The sequence below is a fragment of the Maniola jurtina genome, chromosome 16, assembly GCF_905333055.1.
Source record: "Maniola jurtina chromosome 16, ilManJurt1.1, whole genome shotgun sequence".
In the NCBI taxonomy this organism is placed as follows: Eukaryota; Metazoa; Arthropoda; class Insecta; order Lepidoptera; family Nymphalidae; genus Maniola; species Maniola jurtina.
The window spans coordinates 1,240,479-1,259,999 of record NC_060044.1 but is presented as its reverse complement, the minus strand read 5'-3'; the positions used below and the strand labels follow the sequence as shown (position 1 = coordinate 1,259,999).

Here is a 19,521-nt window from a genome sequence, read left to right as displayed (position 1 = left end):
CGTATGTATTTGTGGGTGACGAAGCTTTTGGACTGAGCAAACATATTATGCGCCCATAATACGGTCAAAATCTCGACTTACAACAAAAGGTTTTCAATTACCGTCTAAGCAGAGCCAGAAGATATGTCGAATGCGCTTTTGGGATTATGGCTAACAAATGGCGCATTTTTCACAGACCGATAGACGTGTCCTATGACTTCGCTACTGACATTATAAAAGCATGTTGTGTATTACACAATTTTGTCGCTGATCGAGATGGTTTTAGACAAAGAGATAAATTTGCTATAAGTGTTGATGAATTTCTCCCAATACAACCCGTACATGAAGAACAGACAGCACCGAATGTCATAAGACAGCAATATGCGACCTATTTTATGACTAGAGGAACTCTGCCTTGGCAGCTAAATAAGGTATAATTGTATTATGAGGGTTTTCAAGATTTTCTTGCACCGCCAATTCCGCGATCAGTAAAAAAATAATATTTTATACCTACTCAGCGTAGTCTAGCTTAGTTTTGAGCTAAGTAATAAAATAGTACTCACGCTAATCTAAATTCCCTAAGTTTTAAAATTTTAGAGTGTCGAGATATTAATTTTGTACTGATCGCGGAATTGGCGGTGCAAGAAAATCTTGAAAGCCCTCTTAAATAAAAAAAAACATAAATATCTGTACTGTGAACTCACCAACTTTATTTTTTCGTTCAGCTGTGAAATTCTCGGAATCAGGAAATAAAACTTTTGATATGTCTTCCCAGGCTTTTGTTTTTAAATTTTTATTTTTAAAATCTACGTTTGACTTGCCCCATATAATTTCCCTTTCCTGTATCAATGTAATCAAGTAATCTATGTCAATTTCTTCAATGGTATTCATTTTACCCTGCAAATAAAACTAAATACAAAAACGTAAACGTAAAACGAAATGAGCTTCCGTGTATCCTCTCTGTCAACGCACAAGCAACTGAGCGCTGACGCTCCGACGTCGCACGAGTACACCCCCTCCCGCTTCGTCTCGGGGGCTGCTGTCCGTCATGTGTGCGTTGCGACGACGCAGCGCGCCGTGTGAACACCTTGGTTATTTGTATGTAAAACAACGCAGTGGTAGCGCTGCGTCGACGCAACGCTGACGCAACGCGCCGTGTGGACTGGCTCTTATAGGATCACTTTGTTGCCTGTCTATCTGTCAGTCCGTCGTGTCTGTCAAGAAAACCTATAGGGTACTTCCCGTTGACATAGAATAATGAAATTTGGCAAGTAGGTAGGGTCTTATAGCATAAGTAAAGGAAAAATGCATAGTAGTTTTTGATTTATCGTGCAAAATGTCGGAAAAAATACCCGAGTAGGTACGGAATCCTCGGTGCGCGAGCCAGACTCGTACTTGGCCGTTTTCGACACTGGGTTACCAGTTCGCTCGTTTAGAATCCGCGGTTTTACTAAACGGCGCTAATAGGTTGCCGAAACATATCTGAGGTAAAGAATCGACAACTTACTGGATAGTCAGGCAAAGGCTCCTTCTGCAGCAAGTCCCCGAGGATCTCGTCGCAATACTTGGCTAGTTTGTACTGCTGCGCCTTGCAGCAATGGTTCTCAAAGGACAGGATGACGGGGTAGTCTGACGTCACGAAGGCCGTGTCTCTCAGCGCGTAGATCACGTCTTTGAACAGTATGTCGGTACACATGGCCATGCCGTGGGTGATGATTGGCTCCTCGTCTTCCCCTTTGCCGTCCCAGCAATCCAGTTCTACGCATCTGAAACGAAGACATGATTTAAACCTTTTGACAACCTCCCTGGCGCAGTAGTTAGCGCTGTGGCCTTATTCGTGGGAGGTCTTCGATTCCCGGCACGGAAGTTGAAATTTTGTTATTTTTGAATCACTGGTCTGGTCTGATGAGAAGCTTCGGCCGTGGCTAGTTACCACCCTACCGGCAAAGCCGTGCCGCCAAGCGATTTGGCATTCCGGTATGATGCTGTGTTGAAACCAAAGGGGTATTAGGTTTATATAGGGTAGGTTTGAATAGTACAATCGCATACGTTTCGATACGATGCTGTGTAGAGCCCGATAAAGCTGTATATAGGTTTAAAAAAACTATCATACCACTTCCAATCCCCGCTTCCATCTTAGACTGCATCATCACTACCACCAGCTGACTCTAGCCAAAGGCTGACTTATAATGGAATTTAAAAAAGTAAGCCGACCTTGTTTGAATACAAGGATGCCTAAGACGGGCAAAATGGGTGAGGAAATGTGGGTCAGTGGACCCAACCTAGATAGGGCTTGAGTGTCTACATCTTAGGTTGAGATATTACCTGCATCCAGCCAACAAGACTTGTCGGTACATCTCCACAGAGCTCTTGCCGCCGAACTGTCTCCCGGACAAGTAGGTGTTGTGTGAGGAGTTGATGTAGTAATGCGACAAGGGCTGGTCCATCTCCATGTAGAAGTCCAGGCGGTAGACAACCATACCGGCAAAGCTGTGCCGCCAAGCGAGTTAGCGTTCCGGTATGATCTCCTACACTACTTCCATCTTAAACTGCATCATCACTTACCACCAGGTGAGATCGAGAACTTGTATCGGAATAAAAAAATATCTTAGGTTCAGACGTTACCTGCATCCAGCCAGCAAGACTTGTCGGTACATCTCCACGGAGCTCTTGCCGCCGAACTGTCTCCCGGACAAGTAGGTGTTGTGTGAGGAGTTGATGTAGTAATGCGACAAGGGCTGGTCCATCTCCATGTAGAAGTCCAGGCGGTCGAGGAACACCGGCGCGTTCTCGTCAGACATGAGGTACCGGATGAGCCCGTCTTTTGTGAGACATTCTGGAAATTAGAAAGATGAAACTTTAATCGGTATAAAATCATCAAATAAATAAATAAAATCACACTACATAATATTATAATGGCGAAAGTTTGGGTGTATGTGGGTGTATATGTTTATTACTCCTTCACGCAAAAACTACTAGACGGATTTGGCTTCAATTTGGATCGGAAACAGATAAGCACATAGATCCTGGATTAGCATATAGACTACTTTTTATCCCGGAAAATCAAAGAGTTCCCACGGGATTTCGAAAACCTAAATCCAGGCGGACGAAGTGGTGGGCATAGTCAGTAACAAAATCACTGGTTTATAATAATACATCACTAAGCAACATAACCGTTTCTCCGTAGACGGAAAGAAAGAAAAGGTGCGAAGCGCCGCATTACAGCGGAACAAGCCCTAAGTCAACCAATGTATGTGGATGTGGATATGTTTCTGGATCTGTAAGTGGGTGTTGCTTGCGCGCGCGCGCGCGTTTGTTTGTGTGTGTGTGTGTGTGTGTGTGTGTGTGTGTGTGTGTGTGTGTGTGTGTGTGTGTGTGTGTGTGTGTGTGTGTGATTTCAATGAAATCCAATTGTTTTATCCAGCTCTTGGATGTAAGAACTCACTGGCAGTCTTGGCATCCTCCTCCTGCTCGTAGTCGTTGATGATCTCGAGCGCGCGCTTGTCGTCGTACAGCGGGTAGAGGATCTCGTTGAGGCGCGGGTCCCGCTGCTTCTCGTTCAGGAAGTTCACGAACTGCTCCAGATTGATGCGGTCTGACTTGCCTTGCGTGCTGGAATATTTATTGATATTTGGTACAATTGTGTTGTATTCTATCCCTATTTTAGCGTTTAAACTATCGAAATTCGTCAGTGATGTTCGATATAAATATAAATAACTGAAGGCTAAGACCCGATTTCACCAAACAAGGCATTTGTCGCGAGTAAAGGCCTATTCAAAAGGGACCATTGACGGGTTCAAAACTAGTCGGCCATACTCCGACAAACACGAGAGTTTGGTCGTCAGACATTTAAATTTTAGCCTTGTTAATGAACCGCCTAGAAGATGTCATATCATCATCATCATCACCATCTCAACCTATCGTAAGCCCACTACTGAAAGCGGATCTCGTTTCAGAATGAGAAGGATTCAGACACACTACATACCTTCGAGAACATTATGGCGTACCTACTCTCAGGAATGCAGGTTTCCTCACGATGTTTTCCTTCGCCATTATTCAGTTCAATAGCTACGAAAAGTTACTCACATCGATCTAAACAGTTCCTCAATGTCGTTCCTCGGACAAATCTTATGGTACAGGGCGTAGAACTTGTCAAAGGTGAAAGCTTCCTTCTCCATGGCTTCATTCTTCCCCGAGGGCAGGCCCAGGTCTGACAGGCACTGGTAGACCAGCTTCTCCGTCTTGCCCGAAGCGAATGTTCGTGCAACCACCTTTACTGGAACTTTGCCTTTTGGATCCGTTAGGAAAGACAAGCGCATCCAACTAGAAAATATAAAATTAAATGAAAAAACTAGGTAGGTACTTAAAGTAATATGACATGTGATTTTTCACAAGTAGCATGTGTGATTTTTCACATGCTACCTGTGAAAAATCAAATGGACTTTCTCTAATGCCCACAGAACAAATAAAGGCTGATTCCCACTTCTGCAGGTATGCCAAAATATTTCATCAAGCTTAGTTTGTGTTATTATCAAGAAAAACGCTGCGCCTCTTCTCTGTCGGTGTACATTGCCCTTAAGGTCAGGTAGATCGCAGTCAAGTGGCAAAAGTATCAACGTACCCAACCCTTATATTATTATCTGTGTAGAAGTTAAATAAAAGCTTTTATGTGTCTAGAGATCGTGAGCGAGTTTATATATCGAAAATAAATATTAGTTCATTAGGGTTGTCACACGTACAATAGTTGGTATAGTTACTAATAAAAATATTCTGTACCTACCCGCAAATCACTACTCATCATATTATTCATGCGAAAGTGTGTTTGCTTATTGGTTTGTCCCTCAATCACGTTACAACGGAGCTACGGATCGACGTGATTTTTGCATGGGTATAATTCTTTAACCTTGAGAGTGACATACTTAGGCTACTTGATCCTGAAAGATGAAAGATTTCCCACGGGATTTTTAAAAACCTAAATCGCAGTATGCAGAGAAACTTTCAACTTTTATAAAATAACGTAGGTCTGGCCCTCGCTGACTCCCTCTCTATAACGGACATAGTAGGTATGTTACGGTTAAAGATTTCATGTACTTAATACAAATCGATCATGCAACGTTCCGTCAGTGTATTTTTTTCATGAAAAGGTGACAACCCTACTTCTGATACATAGCCATAGACGCATAACTTTCAAACAACTTTTATGCGAAGAGTAAGGCGAAGAGATATTTTGCTACAAGATTATTTCTGAACCAAACGAGCTACAAAGATTTGTTGTTCTTGTTATAGATGTTGACGTATGATTAAACAATCTTATACCTACAACAAGAACAGTATCTTCTAACATAAACACTAAAGCGACAAGGCGTGTCGCTTACGCTTTTCTCCGAAAAGTATTAAGTAAGTATTTTAATTTTTGCTCAAACTGTGTGAGTGTTATGACGCTCTATTTCTGCGATTTGTTTATCTTTAGAAAACTAAGGGATACATAGACATACTAAATAATTTTAAATAGATAAGTACATATGAAAAATTGCAAAAATAAAAATTAACAGTCACTTCAGTACTGAGTAACATACATTCGTCACTGGCAGCAAGCGAACCGTGGCTTATCCATATCCATAACTAATATTATAAATGAGAAAGTGTGTCTGTCTGTCTGTCTATCTGTATGTCTGTCTGTCTGTATGTCTGTCTGTCTGCTACGCTATCACGGCTCAACTATTGAACCGATATTAATGAAATTTTGTTTAGACTTAGGATACATTCCGGGGAAGGATATAGGCTACTTTTTATCCTTCACCAAACTAAAATGGGACTACCTCGGAAGTATGACCTACCAAAAAAAAATAAAAAATCGGTTCGTATTTGGCGGAGTAATCGCGTAACAAACATACAAAAAAAAAAACATATAGTCTAATAGAGAACCTCCTCCTTTTTTGAAGTAGGTTAAAAATAATAAAAAAGAGTACGCACTGTTTCATGAGGCTGATCCGGGGGCAAATGTTGTTGATCTTGTTGTTATGCGTGATGGCACGAAGCGACTCCTTCCACACCTTGCCGAAGCGGGACACAAAGCACATGCAAAGTCATGCCAACATATGGTGCTATCATGCAAAAAAAAAGATTCTGACGAATTGAGAACCTTCTCCTTTTTTCGAAGTCGGTTAAAAAAGGGCTAAATATCATGCAAAAAAAAAACTGAAACCTTCATAGCCCGCAATTGTAAACATAAAGCGACATTGGAGGCATGCCTGAAAACCAGCGCTGCAGTCGACTGACTGCCGCATCAAGCCCTGTTCAGCTAAAACACATACAGTGGACCCCCGGTAATCCGGCCCCTGTCTAATCCGGCACCCCCTGTAATCCGACATGTCTATTATTATTGAATTTACTAAATTTGCCATACATAGTGAAGTATGATTTGTACTGATTTGTTTGTATGTATGACAGAATCTTATCATTGGATTTGTAATTTGTCGGATTACAAGGTATTTTTTTGTAAAAAAATCCGGATTATAGGGGGTCTTAGACAGTACTCCATAATCCGACAAATTCGATAGTCCGACAATGTCCTGCAAAACGTTTGCCGGATTACCGGGGGTCCACTGTACTTATTAGCTAGGTTTAAGAATTCATTAAGCTAAAAATAGATATTAAGCTAGATAAGAAGTGAGCAGCTGGCTCTCCGGGAACCAAGGATCATAAAGTTTAGTCGGCTCCTTGGTTCCCTGGGGACTATGATACTCTCTCTGTTTGTATTTCATTTGTTGTTTTTGGCTGAAATATTTTTTATTATTTTACAACGTAAGTAACAGGGTTATTATTGAATTATAGCTGAAGGTTGAGTAGGTGAAGCTAAATGAAGGGGCGACGGACCGAGTCTTCTGGCGAATCTAATTTAAAATACAAAACCTCTGGGTACTGCGCGAAAAAGTAAGTCAGTCAGTCATGAGTAGAGGTGTAAAAGTAACGAAAACGAGCGTACCCGTATGCATTCGTTACTATAACAATTAGTACTCGTTACTTTCGTATCGTTACTTGTTACTTTTGATCGAGTCGTATTGCGTACGACAGTATGATGTCGCGGCGTCCGCGTCGCAACATTCGTAATTTGTAGAAAACATACTGAGGTCTACATTACATACAAAGCTGCGTAAGGTGCAATTTCTCACTTTTCCGTATTTTGAACCAGACGTGTGTTTAAGTTATTCTCAATTTAGTTTGATTTAATAAGTGTAGAATCTACTAAAATATTTAAAAAAATTACCTTGAGCTTGAGCTTATGTTAAATATCTATACTAATAAATAAAATTAGAGTGTCTGTCTACAATTTCGAAATAACTGTCTCATTATTAAGCTCATATGGTTATTTGAACGATACCATAACAGAATCGTACGTTTTTAAAATTTTAACAATAAACTAAACAAACATCGGTTTTTGTAGCGTACGTTTTTAAATTCACCGAATGAGCGCGCCTGCGCGTAAAACATACGGTTAGCAAACATTTCAATACACGTATCTACGGTACTTGCGTGAACCGAAACAGTGTAGGAACGGCCATACGACGAAAAGTGCGAGTAACGAGATGCATTTGTGAGTAACGTTTCGGTACTCGGTACTAGATGGCGCACCCGTTACTCAGTAACGAATACATACGGTTCGCTACAGCTCTAGTCATGAGTAAATCAGTCGTCAGTCCAGCCTGCTTGTCAGGCAGTATTTAGTCAGTCAGTTAATGTCAACATTTTCGTACTCTAGGTATAGGGGTAACATAATTAGGTATCTTCTAGAAATAACCGTTGATTGAACCTTCGGCTTTGTATATGAAATGGAAACGATTGACAAAAATCTCGGTATTAGACTGAGAACCATTTCTTCCATTACAATTCTGTGGTCCGTATTCAGATCTTATTAAGAATTCCGTGGACGTAACGCAAATGGTCGGGAGATAGGTGATTTGAATTCATTTGACTTTCATAATAAAAATAAAAAGTCCCGATTTCGTCCCGTTAATGTTTTATTGAAACAAAATCTGTTTAACAAAGCAGATCGTAGACTGGCTGGAGTCTTTCACACGAATTTTTTTTACCCATTACCATATTTTGTCCGTATATCAAGGGAAATAAATAATACATAGAGAACTACGAAATTTTTCTTGATCGAAAAACTTTGTTTATCTGCCGTTCCGTAGTAGTAAATGACGAAACTGACTGACTAACATACCTAGGTACCAATCTACAGCTCAAACGGGATCTAGAAAAAGATTTTTCATGTAAGTTCGTTCTCTCTAGAACTGTAACTCTATCAAAGCATTTTCGAAATAATTTAATTTTACAAAATGATTGGGCTAAAATTACTTTCAAAATTCTATATAACATTATAGGTAAAAAACCACACAGAATTTATCGATTTGTCTTCAAGATTAAAAATACAGGACACACTCAAAAACAAAGGGCGACCTTATCACTACAGTAATCTTTTTTCTGGCACCCCATACCTAACTCAATATGTAAGTTTGGAACGTAAACTAAAATTCGGGAATGGCTGACTTACGGTACCTACCTATACCTACCCTAATACCTACTTACCTAGTACCCTACTTCTTCTCAATTATTTTTTTGTTGTTTTTTTTTGTTTTAAAAAAAAAAGATTATTAGCCATGTTAAAATGACTAATATGTCCCTTTCCTCTCCAACTAAGCGTCAGGCTTGTGCTAGGAGTAGGTACGACAATAGTGCAACGGGCGGGGTTTGAACCGTCGACCTTTCGGTTTTCAGTCCACTCCTTTACCGGTTGAGCTATTGAGGCTCTAAATTATTAGTAATTATTGCTCTTAGAATATCTCGAAACCGTCTAAAATCCACGTAATACCTCCACCGACCGCCAGTATTCACTACATGACTAATTGTTTATACCAAAAATAATGCAAAGATTTGCCAACACATTCAAAATAAGCCATGCGGTTAATCCATGCACCGAACGCCGACTAAGCATATTAAGTTATCAATAATTATCATGCAACATCAAGGCACTAAGATGAATGCCTGCAAATAAACTTACTGTTTCTTGAGGCATGTCATTGGACACACATTGTTGGCCTTCACATTGTGTGTGATCTTTCTCAGCCCTTGCAACCATACCTTTGTACAAATAAGTATGACCGATTAGATGGAAAACATTTGAAAGGCCGAGGTCTTATTGAAATCCATTCTAAGTAACTTGAGGAATTTGTAATTTGTATGATAGGATAGGGTTGTAGGATAAGATGGAATTGTATGTATTGATAGAATTGTAGGATAAGATAGGGTACAATGAGGCTGACATGCATAAATGTAAAAGCTTATAAATAAAGGATTAAAAATAAAAGACGAAATTTCTTACACGGACTTTGACGATTCTTAATGATTTAATTGAAAATTTCGTCCACCATTATTTAATGTGTTTCGCTAGGTTAACAAATGAAAATATTACAATAAAACTTAAAGCTAGCCTTATCTAATCACTATATAAATCATGCCCGCGTGGAATGGTGCCAAGAATACTGGCAGCATTTCCACGCTGGACAGCCAGGCTGATCCGTTGCGCATAAAATGAGCTAGCCCTTCTGTCACCCGATGAGGCTATTAAACGCGGTGTAATGTCTCGTAAATTTCCCAAAACCCCATAATTCTCAGGATAGGATCATAGTATTTACTTTTCTAGGTTCTAATGTAGCTAAATTATTTTATTTTAAAGTATATTATCAGATATTTAAAAGACCTTCTTTGAAATCAGAGGGCTCTCTCCGTCACTCGTTTCATACAATCGTAGTTCCAATTTCATTTGAATATTAAGCAACCAAAGCCCATGAAATTTTGCAGACATATTCTAGAAACTAATATCTATGTTTGTGGTGTTTTAGATTTTTCTAAAAATATGTAGTTTTAAAATTACAGGGGCTCAAAGATTTGTATGTAAATTTTTAAGACCGCGTAACTTACCCGTTAAACTTTAAGACCGAATATTTTAACAGAAATCTGGAAAACAACAGACATAGATTTTAATTTCTAGAATATGTCTGCAAAATTTCATGGACTTTGGTTGCTTAATATTCAAATGAAATTGGAACTACGATTGTATGAAACGAGTGACGGAGAGAGCCCTGTTAAGGAAAATCTGCTAAAGACTTTATGACATAGGTACATAAAGTATGTCGCCAGCTTGTGATTTAAATATTAAAGCGAGAACACAAAGTAGGTATCTACAAGCAGAGCACAATTTTCTTATAACAAAGCAGAACTTCATAGCATTTTCCCTTTTGTTTTTGCTCATAATGGCTATCTTATTTTGCTCGTACGTCCCACGGCTCTTTGAACCTTTTCCCTTACATTGTCTGTACTTTTGATGTTAATAATCGTATTGTTTACATATTTCGAGAATGCTGTGCAAATTCATGTATATTTGAATAAGAATATTTTTGTTCAGTTTTATCTAATTTGAATTGTAATTTTCAAGAATTTTCTATATGTATATACATAGTTATGTATATATAATGTGTATATTTGAATTGCTATAGACTGTTTAGTATAAAAGCAACAAATATATGGGTCGCGACAGGTTGAGATGGCAATCGGGGTGTGAAGCAAAGGGACGCCCCGTACGATGCCCGTACGTTAGCCCGCATCAGGTAAGCGCGGGGACTGTGCGGGTGTGTGGGGCTTTCTCTCCCCGATTGTCATTTCAACTCTTCATTATATATCATAGACTGTTTTGTATAATGTATAGTAATTATAAATGTACATTATGTTGTATAATTTGAAGTCATTTTAATTGTGTGATATGTTGTATAATTAATACATACCGTGGCAGTGTTCGCGTCCGCGCAGACGACGTGCTGGTAGTTGATGTTGATGTAGTCGGTGCCGCTGCATATTGTTAACGATTTCTCTTCCAGATCTTTGCCGTGTTTCTTTTCTAGCTTGTCGTTGAGTTTGGCATCCTGAAATTAAATCACCACTTTAGTATAGTATGAATTATTTCATATTTTTTATATTCGACATAAAAATAAATAAAACTAGAGGATGCCCGCGACTTTGTCCGCGTGGATTTAGGTTTCTAAAGAACCCGTGGGAACTGTTTGATTTTCCGGGATAAAAGTTGCCTATGTCAATTACAGGGACGCAAGCTACCTCGGTACCTTTCATACAAATTGGTTAAGCGGATGGGTTTTTGGGAATCCCGTGGGAACTCATTGATTTTCCGGGATAAAAGTAAGCTATATCCTTCCCCGGGATATAAGCTAACCCTGTACTAAATTTCGTCAGAATCGGTTAAACTGTTGGATAGACAGACACACTTTCGCATTTATAATATTATAGTATTAGTATGGATTGAAGTTTCAATCGACTGTGATTTCAAATTAATTAATTACTTATACATGGTCTTGAGATCTATAGAGCGCACTTTGACTTTGACACTGTTAAAACGAGACAGCGTTATACCGCTGGCACTGGCATAAACGAAACTTAAGTCTAAGCAAAATCCACGCAAAATCAAAGTAGGCTCTAGAGATGTTAACCTAAATCCCAGTGCCACCAAAGTCGCTATTTACATTAATTTTTAACGTCTATGCGGGATGATTTGTTTTTGATCATTCTAATCTAACACGTATCAAATATCAATGCCAGCGCATGTCATTGAGATCGGGTGATATTGGGAGAATATAGACACGTGCCGACAGCCCCAATCTACCCCTACACGTGTCTACTAGGATAACGGATGCCAAACATTATTTGTTGGACCTCATGTTGTTTGATGACATTGTACACAAAACGTTTCTAGTGATTACACGAATGAGTCTGCCTATCCACACTTAGCCAGCATAGCGGACTATGACCTAGCCTAGGCCTGGCCTGGCCTAGCCCTTCTCAATTCGAGAGGAGAGCTGTGCTCTGAAGTGTGTCAGTCTAATGAGTTGATCATGTTGGCACGAATGGAGTCCAAAAAAGGAGTGTAATCTTTTCTGGGTCCTTGTATGTATGTGAGTTTCTTTATTCCAGCATAGCTTCTAAATGCCTGAACAGATGTGGACGTATGGGGTATCGTTAGCATCCTTCCATCATCCTAGCGGATACCGGCTATATTATATTTTTTTTAAACCAAAAATTGCGGCTGTATCTATCTATAAGTATTTTTTGCCCGACTACGGCAAAGCCACAACAAAGGGTTATGATTTTGGCAGTCTCATGTATGTATCACATCACACTAATATTATAAAGGCGAAAGTTTGTATGTGTGTGTGTATGTTTGTTACTCCTTCATGCAAAAACTACTTGACGGATTTGGCTGAAATTCGGAATGGAGATAGATAATATCCTGGATTAGCACATAGGCTACTTTTTATCCCGGAAAACCAAAGAGTTCCCACGGGATTTCAAAAAACCTAAATCCACGCGGACGAAGTCGCGGGCGTCAGCTAGTGTAATATGTATGTATGTATGTTAGTAGTTAGTTCCACCGTGGTTCCACCGTAGCGCCTAAATTACTGAGCCGATTTTGATGAATGAGGTGTCAATTGATTCGTTATCATGGCCCGGGCGACATAGGCTATATTTTATACGAAAAAAGTCGACCTTACGGATGTTACATCCAATAAAGTGTGGGTCTCCAAATTTTTTTTGCAATTGTATCGAGTAGGATATCAAATGAAAGAGGAAAAAATTCTGAGTTCACAAACATAGTGCAATGTTTAAAGTACACCGAGAGACAGAAAAACAATTTTATTATATCTATCGCTATCTAGTAGTTGGGTTTTAGTGCTGTTTAACTTTTTAAATGTGAAATTTTTACCGCCGCAGGAAAATCAGTTTCTCAAAACAATGTAAGTAGGTATTAGGTAAGGTTAGTGTAACAAAACCGCGCAGGCCTGTCAGCATTTGATTAAGGTGATTAGGGTTAATGGGTTAAACTTAGCCATTCCAGCAATCTGACATGGCCGTGGCCGCCAGTAATATTAATATCATCATTACGAATATTACCTTTGGCACTCCCCCAGACCTCACGTCGCTCACTTGGCAAAGCTCAATCACGTCTCCATCCTGAAACAAATTATCACAAATTACATAAAACATAACAAGTATAAATTAAAAATTTATAACACCCCCGACAAGTGAAGATTACGGTAACTAGAAAAGAGCTGATAACTTTTAAAAGGCTGAACCGATTTTCTTGGATTATAGCTAAGAACACTCTCGATCAAGCCACCTTTCAAACATAAAAAAACTAAATTAAAATCGGTTCAATAGTCACTATGCTACGATGCCACAGACAGATACACAGATACACACGTCAAACTTTATAACACCCCTTTTTTTTGGGTCGGGGGTTAAAAATAGGTATTATGACTTTGACTAATCGGGACAGTTTACAAAATACTGAGTAAATTTCTAAAAAAAATCCGTTGTAATTTGTAATTCTTCGATTTTCTAAATTTCATCAAGATAGTTTCAGCGCTTGTGACCATGGCCGTAGCCTGGAATTGGTTTCGGTTTAATATACTTATTTACAAAGGGGGGTATTTTGAACCCCTAAAACCCCAGACAGGTACAGCCCTGTATAATAATGTTTCGTCATAATCGGTAACTGTTGGACCGTGAAAAGGTAGCAGAAGGACAGATAGACACACTTTCACATTTATAATATTATTATTATATATATATAATTTTTTTTTTATTTTTTTTAAAGAATATTAGCCATGTGAATCATGACTAACATTCCCCTTTCCCCTCCAACTAAGTGTAAAGCTTGTGCTAGGAGTGGGTACGACAATAGTGCAACGGGTGGGGTTTGAACCGCCGACCTTTCGGATTTCAGTCCGCTCCTATAACCGTTGAGCTATTGAGGCTTAAATTATTGATATATTGATGGATTAGAATTAATAATGGATAAATAATAAAAATCAAAGAAACAGATTTTTGAGTAACCTAACTTACTAAGATGAAAAGATCTTATGTTTATAATAAACTTATTATAAGCATTAGTTTACAGTGTGACCTTTAACATTAAGAACCATAGTCTAACCTCTATGTAAGTATAAAGGATGTTATTTCAATGTCAGCAAGCTGCATCCGCGCGACATCAGAGAGACATCCGCCCCGCTGCCGACACGCAATATCCGTGCAGCCTGTCTACACCCTCCCGGAAACGATCCAAACCGGAAATGAACTTTCCGCGCTTGCATTTAGCAGTTAGTACTTTAGTAGTTGCCCTACAGTTCGATTACGAAAAAGCTGCATCAATCATTGCTACAATCTCAATTGCTGCGATGCAAAATCACGAGGAAACTCTTTGATTTTCCGGAATAGGATGTAGCCTATGCGTTAATCCAGGTTATAATCTATCTCCATTCCATATTTCAGCCAAATCCGTCCAGTAGTTTTTGAAAGACTAACAAACATACACACACACACGCCTACAAACTTTTGCCTTTATAATATTAGTGTGACTAGCGACCAGCCCTGGCTTAGCACGGGTAGCTTATTAAAATTTTCGTTGAGATCGCTAATTTTTTGAAAATGCATTATTACTTAGGAATAATGTACTTTCTACCGGTGAAAGAATTTTCAAAATCGGTTCAGTAGTTCCAGATATACATCCCTACGAACAAACTTACAAACTTGAGCTCTATGTCTGTACATGAGCTGAAAATTGAAATATCAAAAACTGCGCTTGATTTAGTACCGAAAGCATCAAGTTAGCAACAATTGCTTGCACTTTATCTTTCAAAGCTCACGGAACTTTCAAAAATAACTAGCTTTTCCCATTCGGCATTATTATACTACTTCAATGTATTCCACAGTCAGCTCTCTTCAATACCAAGTTCCTTACCGCTCCCATACTATAGTGTAGCACCTCTCTAGTTAGGAGCTTGTTACTTGTTTTGAAGAACCTTTATTCGTTTCAAAGAATAGGTGTTTGTGGGTAGAGGTATACCGATATACTAACTCTATCCGTCGCTGACAGTAGTCTGCTGACGATACTTTTTCACAGCTGCCATATCGAACATAGCTCAGAACATACTTATTCAAAACTAGAGGATGCCCGCGACTTCGTCCGTGTGGATTTAGGCTCTTAAAGATCCCGTGGGAACTGTATGATTTTCCGGGATAAAAAGTTGCCTATGTCAATAACAGGGACGCAAGCTACCTCGGTACCAAATTTCATACAAATCGGTCAAGCGGATGAGTCTTTAGGAATCCTGCGGGAACTGTTTGTTTTTCCGGGATGAAAAGTAGCCTATTTCCTTCCCCGGAATGTATCCTAAGTCTGTACAAAATTCGCTAAGACAGACAGACAGACAGATAGACAGACAGACAGACAGACACACTTTCGCATTTATAATATTAGTATGGAGGATGTTCTGCTGTTCTCGCCTCTCATCAATGGCCTTATACCCTTCACAACTTCATGGTGTTTGGAAGTTTCTATAGAAGACCTATTATTAGCGCATGGATGATGATGGTAACTCTGTCACAACCACCAAAGAACGACAAGAGAGCCTCAGAGGCACAGATCCCTTAACTTATGTATGGTCATAGCGCTCCAAAATCAATGGTCATAGCCTCATAGGTATCTCTTACAACGCACGTCTCACAATTATTTTATAGGTAGGTACGAGTACATACATCCTTTCAATGATTTATATGAAAGCGTTCAGGTATTGAAATGTTGAACGGAGATAGAACCGATATGCGGAACACAATGATTGTCTTCTACACGACTGACATGACAGCACCATTCAACCTTCATGTCGGGTGCGACCTAGATGTATTCAACTTGTACGGAAGCCTGCAGTGGGCTTTTACTCCACCGTGACAAAGCTTATGGAGAATTGTAGTTTTAGATAGGCATAGCTTTGACGATTCTAAAGCGAATACAAAATATTAGTTGATTCCTCTATTTCCTGCATACTTCTAATCCGTCCGTCTGTCCGTCCGTCGTGTCTGTCAAGATAACCTATAGGGTACTTCCCGTTGACCTAGAATCATGAAATTTGGTAGGTAGGTAGGCCTTATAGCACACGTAAAGGGATAAATTTGAAAACCATGAATTTGTGGTTAGATATATCATTAAAAAAATAATTAAAATGCGTTTAAATTTTCAAAGTAAGATAACTATACCAAGTGGCGTATCATATTATGAAAGGGCTTTATCTGTACATTCTAAAACAGATTTTTATTTATTCTTATGCATATTAGTTTTTGAGTTATCGTGCAAAATGTCGAAAAAAAATACCCGAGTACGGAACCCTCAGTGCGCGAGTCCGATTCGCACTCGGTTTTTTGATATTGAGGATTTGAACGCAATGGAACGCAAAAGGCATGATTGCATTTCTGACAAGTTTGTGAAGTAACATCGGAACATAAGTTTTTATAAAGTGTAGTGTAAGTTAGAAACTAAACTAAAGTTAGCGCGTTCGTTTTAAAAGACCTTAGAATACATCTCAAAACTTGTAGGTAAGTACAAAAATTGAATAGGAACGCACCAGCGTTGCCAAAAAAAAGGTTATACTTATCTAACTCATCGTAGAAACCTTTCTACTAATGTTGCAAAATGTCTGTTCATTTATCATCACCTACCCCCTAAAAGAGGTCATTTGGGAAATATACCTAGTTCACTTTGTAGGGAGCGACAACCCTTGCTGGGTTACCACTTAGCGTGAAATGGGGGCGCTTAACCTATCCTTTTCATGTTTAAGGATAATCAGTGCGGTCATCAAAACGGAGGGTTGAAGGGAATAAAGGTCTAACTTCACTGTAGGTAAACTACGGATCCATACAATCATATAAAAGTTATCCTTTGATTTATACGACCGACTAACTGACTCACCTACAGCTTAAGCTATTGGGTCTAGAAACTTGAGATTTTGCTTACCTTATAGCCTAAGTTCGTTTTTAGATAACAGATACGCCTTCAGTAAGAACCAGATGATAAGGGCATCGAATAGAATAAAGGTCTATCTTCACTGCAGGTAAACTACGCGTGGATCCATAAAATATGTACCTATATGAAAGCTGTCCAATATACATACATATAGCATGCCGATTTACTGACTGACTCAATAACACCCAATCCATGATACCTTTGGACTAGCTAAAATTTTGCACAAAAGTTTTTTTTATTGCGAAATAGGCTTGCTCATGTATAAAAAGCAATGATGAGGTCTAGCTTGGAGCGCGCTTGTCTAGATGTCTATTCAGTTTAAGGTAGACAAAGAGGACAAGATTTTTTGATATTTCACCCTCAGAATAGAGAGAGATTCCACCTGAGCAAAGCCAGGGCAAGTGAGCTAGTCGCGAACATATTGGTCCTTTGATAAATCATTTCCCTATCATTAATCTGTATGATCAAAGATCGCCGTCCCCAAAAATTAGGGCACCTGACTACATGACCCTTGTGCCAGAATCACAAGCAAGTTCAAGGGCCATTCACCTCTACCGAAAAGATGTAAATTGTACTTACTCCACTTTGTATTCTAGTACGCGGGCCAAGTGCTCCTTGAACCTTTGTACCGAGTAAATCGTAGTACTAGTATACTATAGTATAGTAGTATTACTAATGTACATGCCCCAGGGTTTTGTTCTTTTTTCCTTTCTCGTCTGGCTTTACAAAGATTAGCCAATGTCAAGTTTGTAGTTATTTGTAACAAGTAAGTTAAACTATACAAGTGTGGACCCCGTCTGTGCCGGCGCTCGCCGACATACGCCCAGCACCCCCTTAGAGCGCTTTCCAGTTAGTTTTAACAAAAAAAACACTCCAAAAAGGCAGAGCACGACCGCCAGCTAACACCAACACAGACGAAGTCTTTTGTGTCTTTATAAAAAAGTTACAAATTCATCATCATCATGGTCAACCCATCGCCGGCCAATTACTGAGCAGTCTCCTTTCGGAATGAGAAGGCCATAGTCCGACACGCTGGCCAAGTGCGGATTGGCAGACTTCACACACCTTTGAGAACATTGTGGAGAACTCTCAGGCATGCAGGTTTCCTCACGATGTTTTTCAATACCGAGTTTAAAGCGAGTAATATTTAATTGCTGAAAACGCTCCGAAAAGTTGGAAGTTCGTGCCCGAAATCGAACCTCCGACCTATCGAATAGGAGGCGGACTTCTTAACCACTAGGCTATTACAGCTAGTTGTTACAAATTTCTCAAATATCTATCTATCTATTTATCTATCTATATTTTCTATTAACAGCATCTAGTCTATCCCTAGTCCTACTTCATGATCCTATACAACGGGACACTGAACACATAGTTAAAGATGCTGGCGGCTATCGGTAATTGGACGAAACTGTTGGTAGGTACATAGCACGGCGATCACAGAGTGTTGGCCAATCAGGATGGATTGATTTGATCGATTCTTCAAAGTCTGGCATCATACGGAAATAGGTGTTTTAGAAAAACAGACGCAATGATTGCCACATAAAATTACTGTAACTGCCAGTGTTCGAACTGAAGTAGGTACCTACCTAGCTTGATACGGGCCATCTGAAAGCTTTTATAGATCTACCAGCTTCGGCCCGCGACTTCGTACGCGTGGACTACACCAAACCCCTTATTTTACTAGTGTAAATTAAGAATTTATAACACCCCCGACAAGTGAAGGTTACAGTAAGAGCTGATAACTTTCAAACGGCCGAACCGATTTTCTTGGATTATAGCTAAGAACACTCTCGATCAAGCCACCTTTCCTATCGGTTTATTAGTTTAGGAGCTACGATGCCACAGACAGATACACAGATACACACGTCAAACTTAGGTATAACGCCTCTCTTTTTGGGTCGGGGGTTAATGAGTTGAATTTTCAAAAATCTTTTCCTAGCGGATGTATATACGTTATACTAACTATCTGCATGCCCAGCCTGATCGGTCCAGTAGTTTGAGCTGTGATATATCAGTCAGTCAGTTAGTCAGCTTTTCCTTTTTAACCCCCGACCCAAAAAGAGGGGTGTTATAAGTTTGACGTGTGTATCTGTGTATCTGTGTGTCTGTGTATCTGTGTGTCTGTGTATCTCTGTGTCTGTGTATCTGTGTATCTGTGTATCTGTCTGTGGCATCGTAGCGCCTAAACGAATGAACCGATTTTAATTTACTTTTTTTTGTTTGAAAGGTGGCTTGATCGAGAGTGTTCTTAGCTATAATCCAAAAACATTGGTTCAGCCGTTTTAAAGGTATCCGCTGTTTTCTAGTTTTCTTGTAGAAAAGAAGGTTAGATAACCCTTAGGTTCATAATATTCAAGTGTCAATTGACAAATGTCAAGCTGTCAAGATGGACGTTGCCTAGATATACATAATTATTTATTTGAAAATGATTTGTCGGGGGTGTTGAAAATTTTTAATTTACACTTGTTTTATATATTTAGGTAAGTATATAGATAGGTATAGGCATAGCAAGTAACCTAGCAGGATCCCCAGATGTGAGGCGATTTCCGCTGCCGAATATACCTACGTATTCAGCACACAGGAACTGCCAATGAAAACCGTCTATTTTGGGACTTTGT

At 39.4% G+C, this 19,521-nt stretch overlaps 1 protein-coding gene across 4 annotated transcripts in view; it reads right to left on the bottom strand.

Moving 5' to 3' along the window:
* The window catches only part of LOC123873360 (1-phosphatidylinositol 4,5-bisphosphate phosphodiesterase), a 66,335-nt gene that overhangs the window by 14,249 nt on the left and 32,565 nt on the right, over positions 1-19,521 (bottom strand). For 2 of the 4 annotated variants that reach the window (XM_045918194.1, XM_045918196.1), the window contains exons 4-10: positions 12,997-13,056; positions 10,821-10,958; positions 9,041-9,120; positions 4,066-4,302; positions 3,425-3,591; positions 2,605-2,815; positions 1,487-1,745 (exon numbers count right to left, since the gene is read on the bottom strand). In XM_045918194.1, coding sequence (XP_045774150.1) covers positions 1,487-1,745; positions 2,605-2,815; positions 3,425-3,591; positions 4,066-4,302; positions 9,041-9,120; positions 10,821-10,958; positions 12,997-13,056 — 1,152 coding nt within the window. Of the gene's footprint in view, positions 1-1,486; positions 1,746-2,604; positions 2,816-3,424; positions 3,592-4,065; positions 4,303-5,952; positions 6,033-9,040; positions 9,121-10,820; positions 10,959-12,996; positions 13,057-19,521 lie in introns of all 4 variants that reach the window. The other 2 variants (XM_045918193.1, XM_045918195.1) reach the window with 1 other exon arrangement.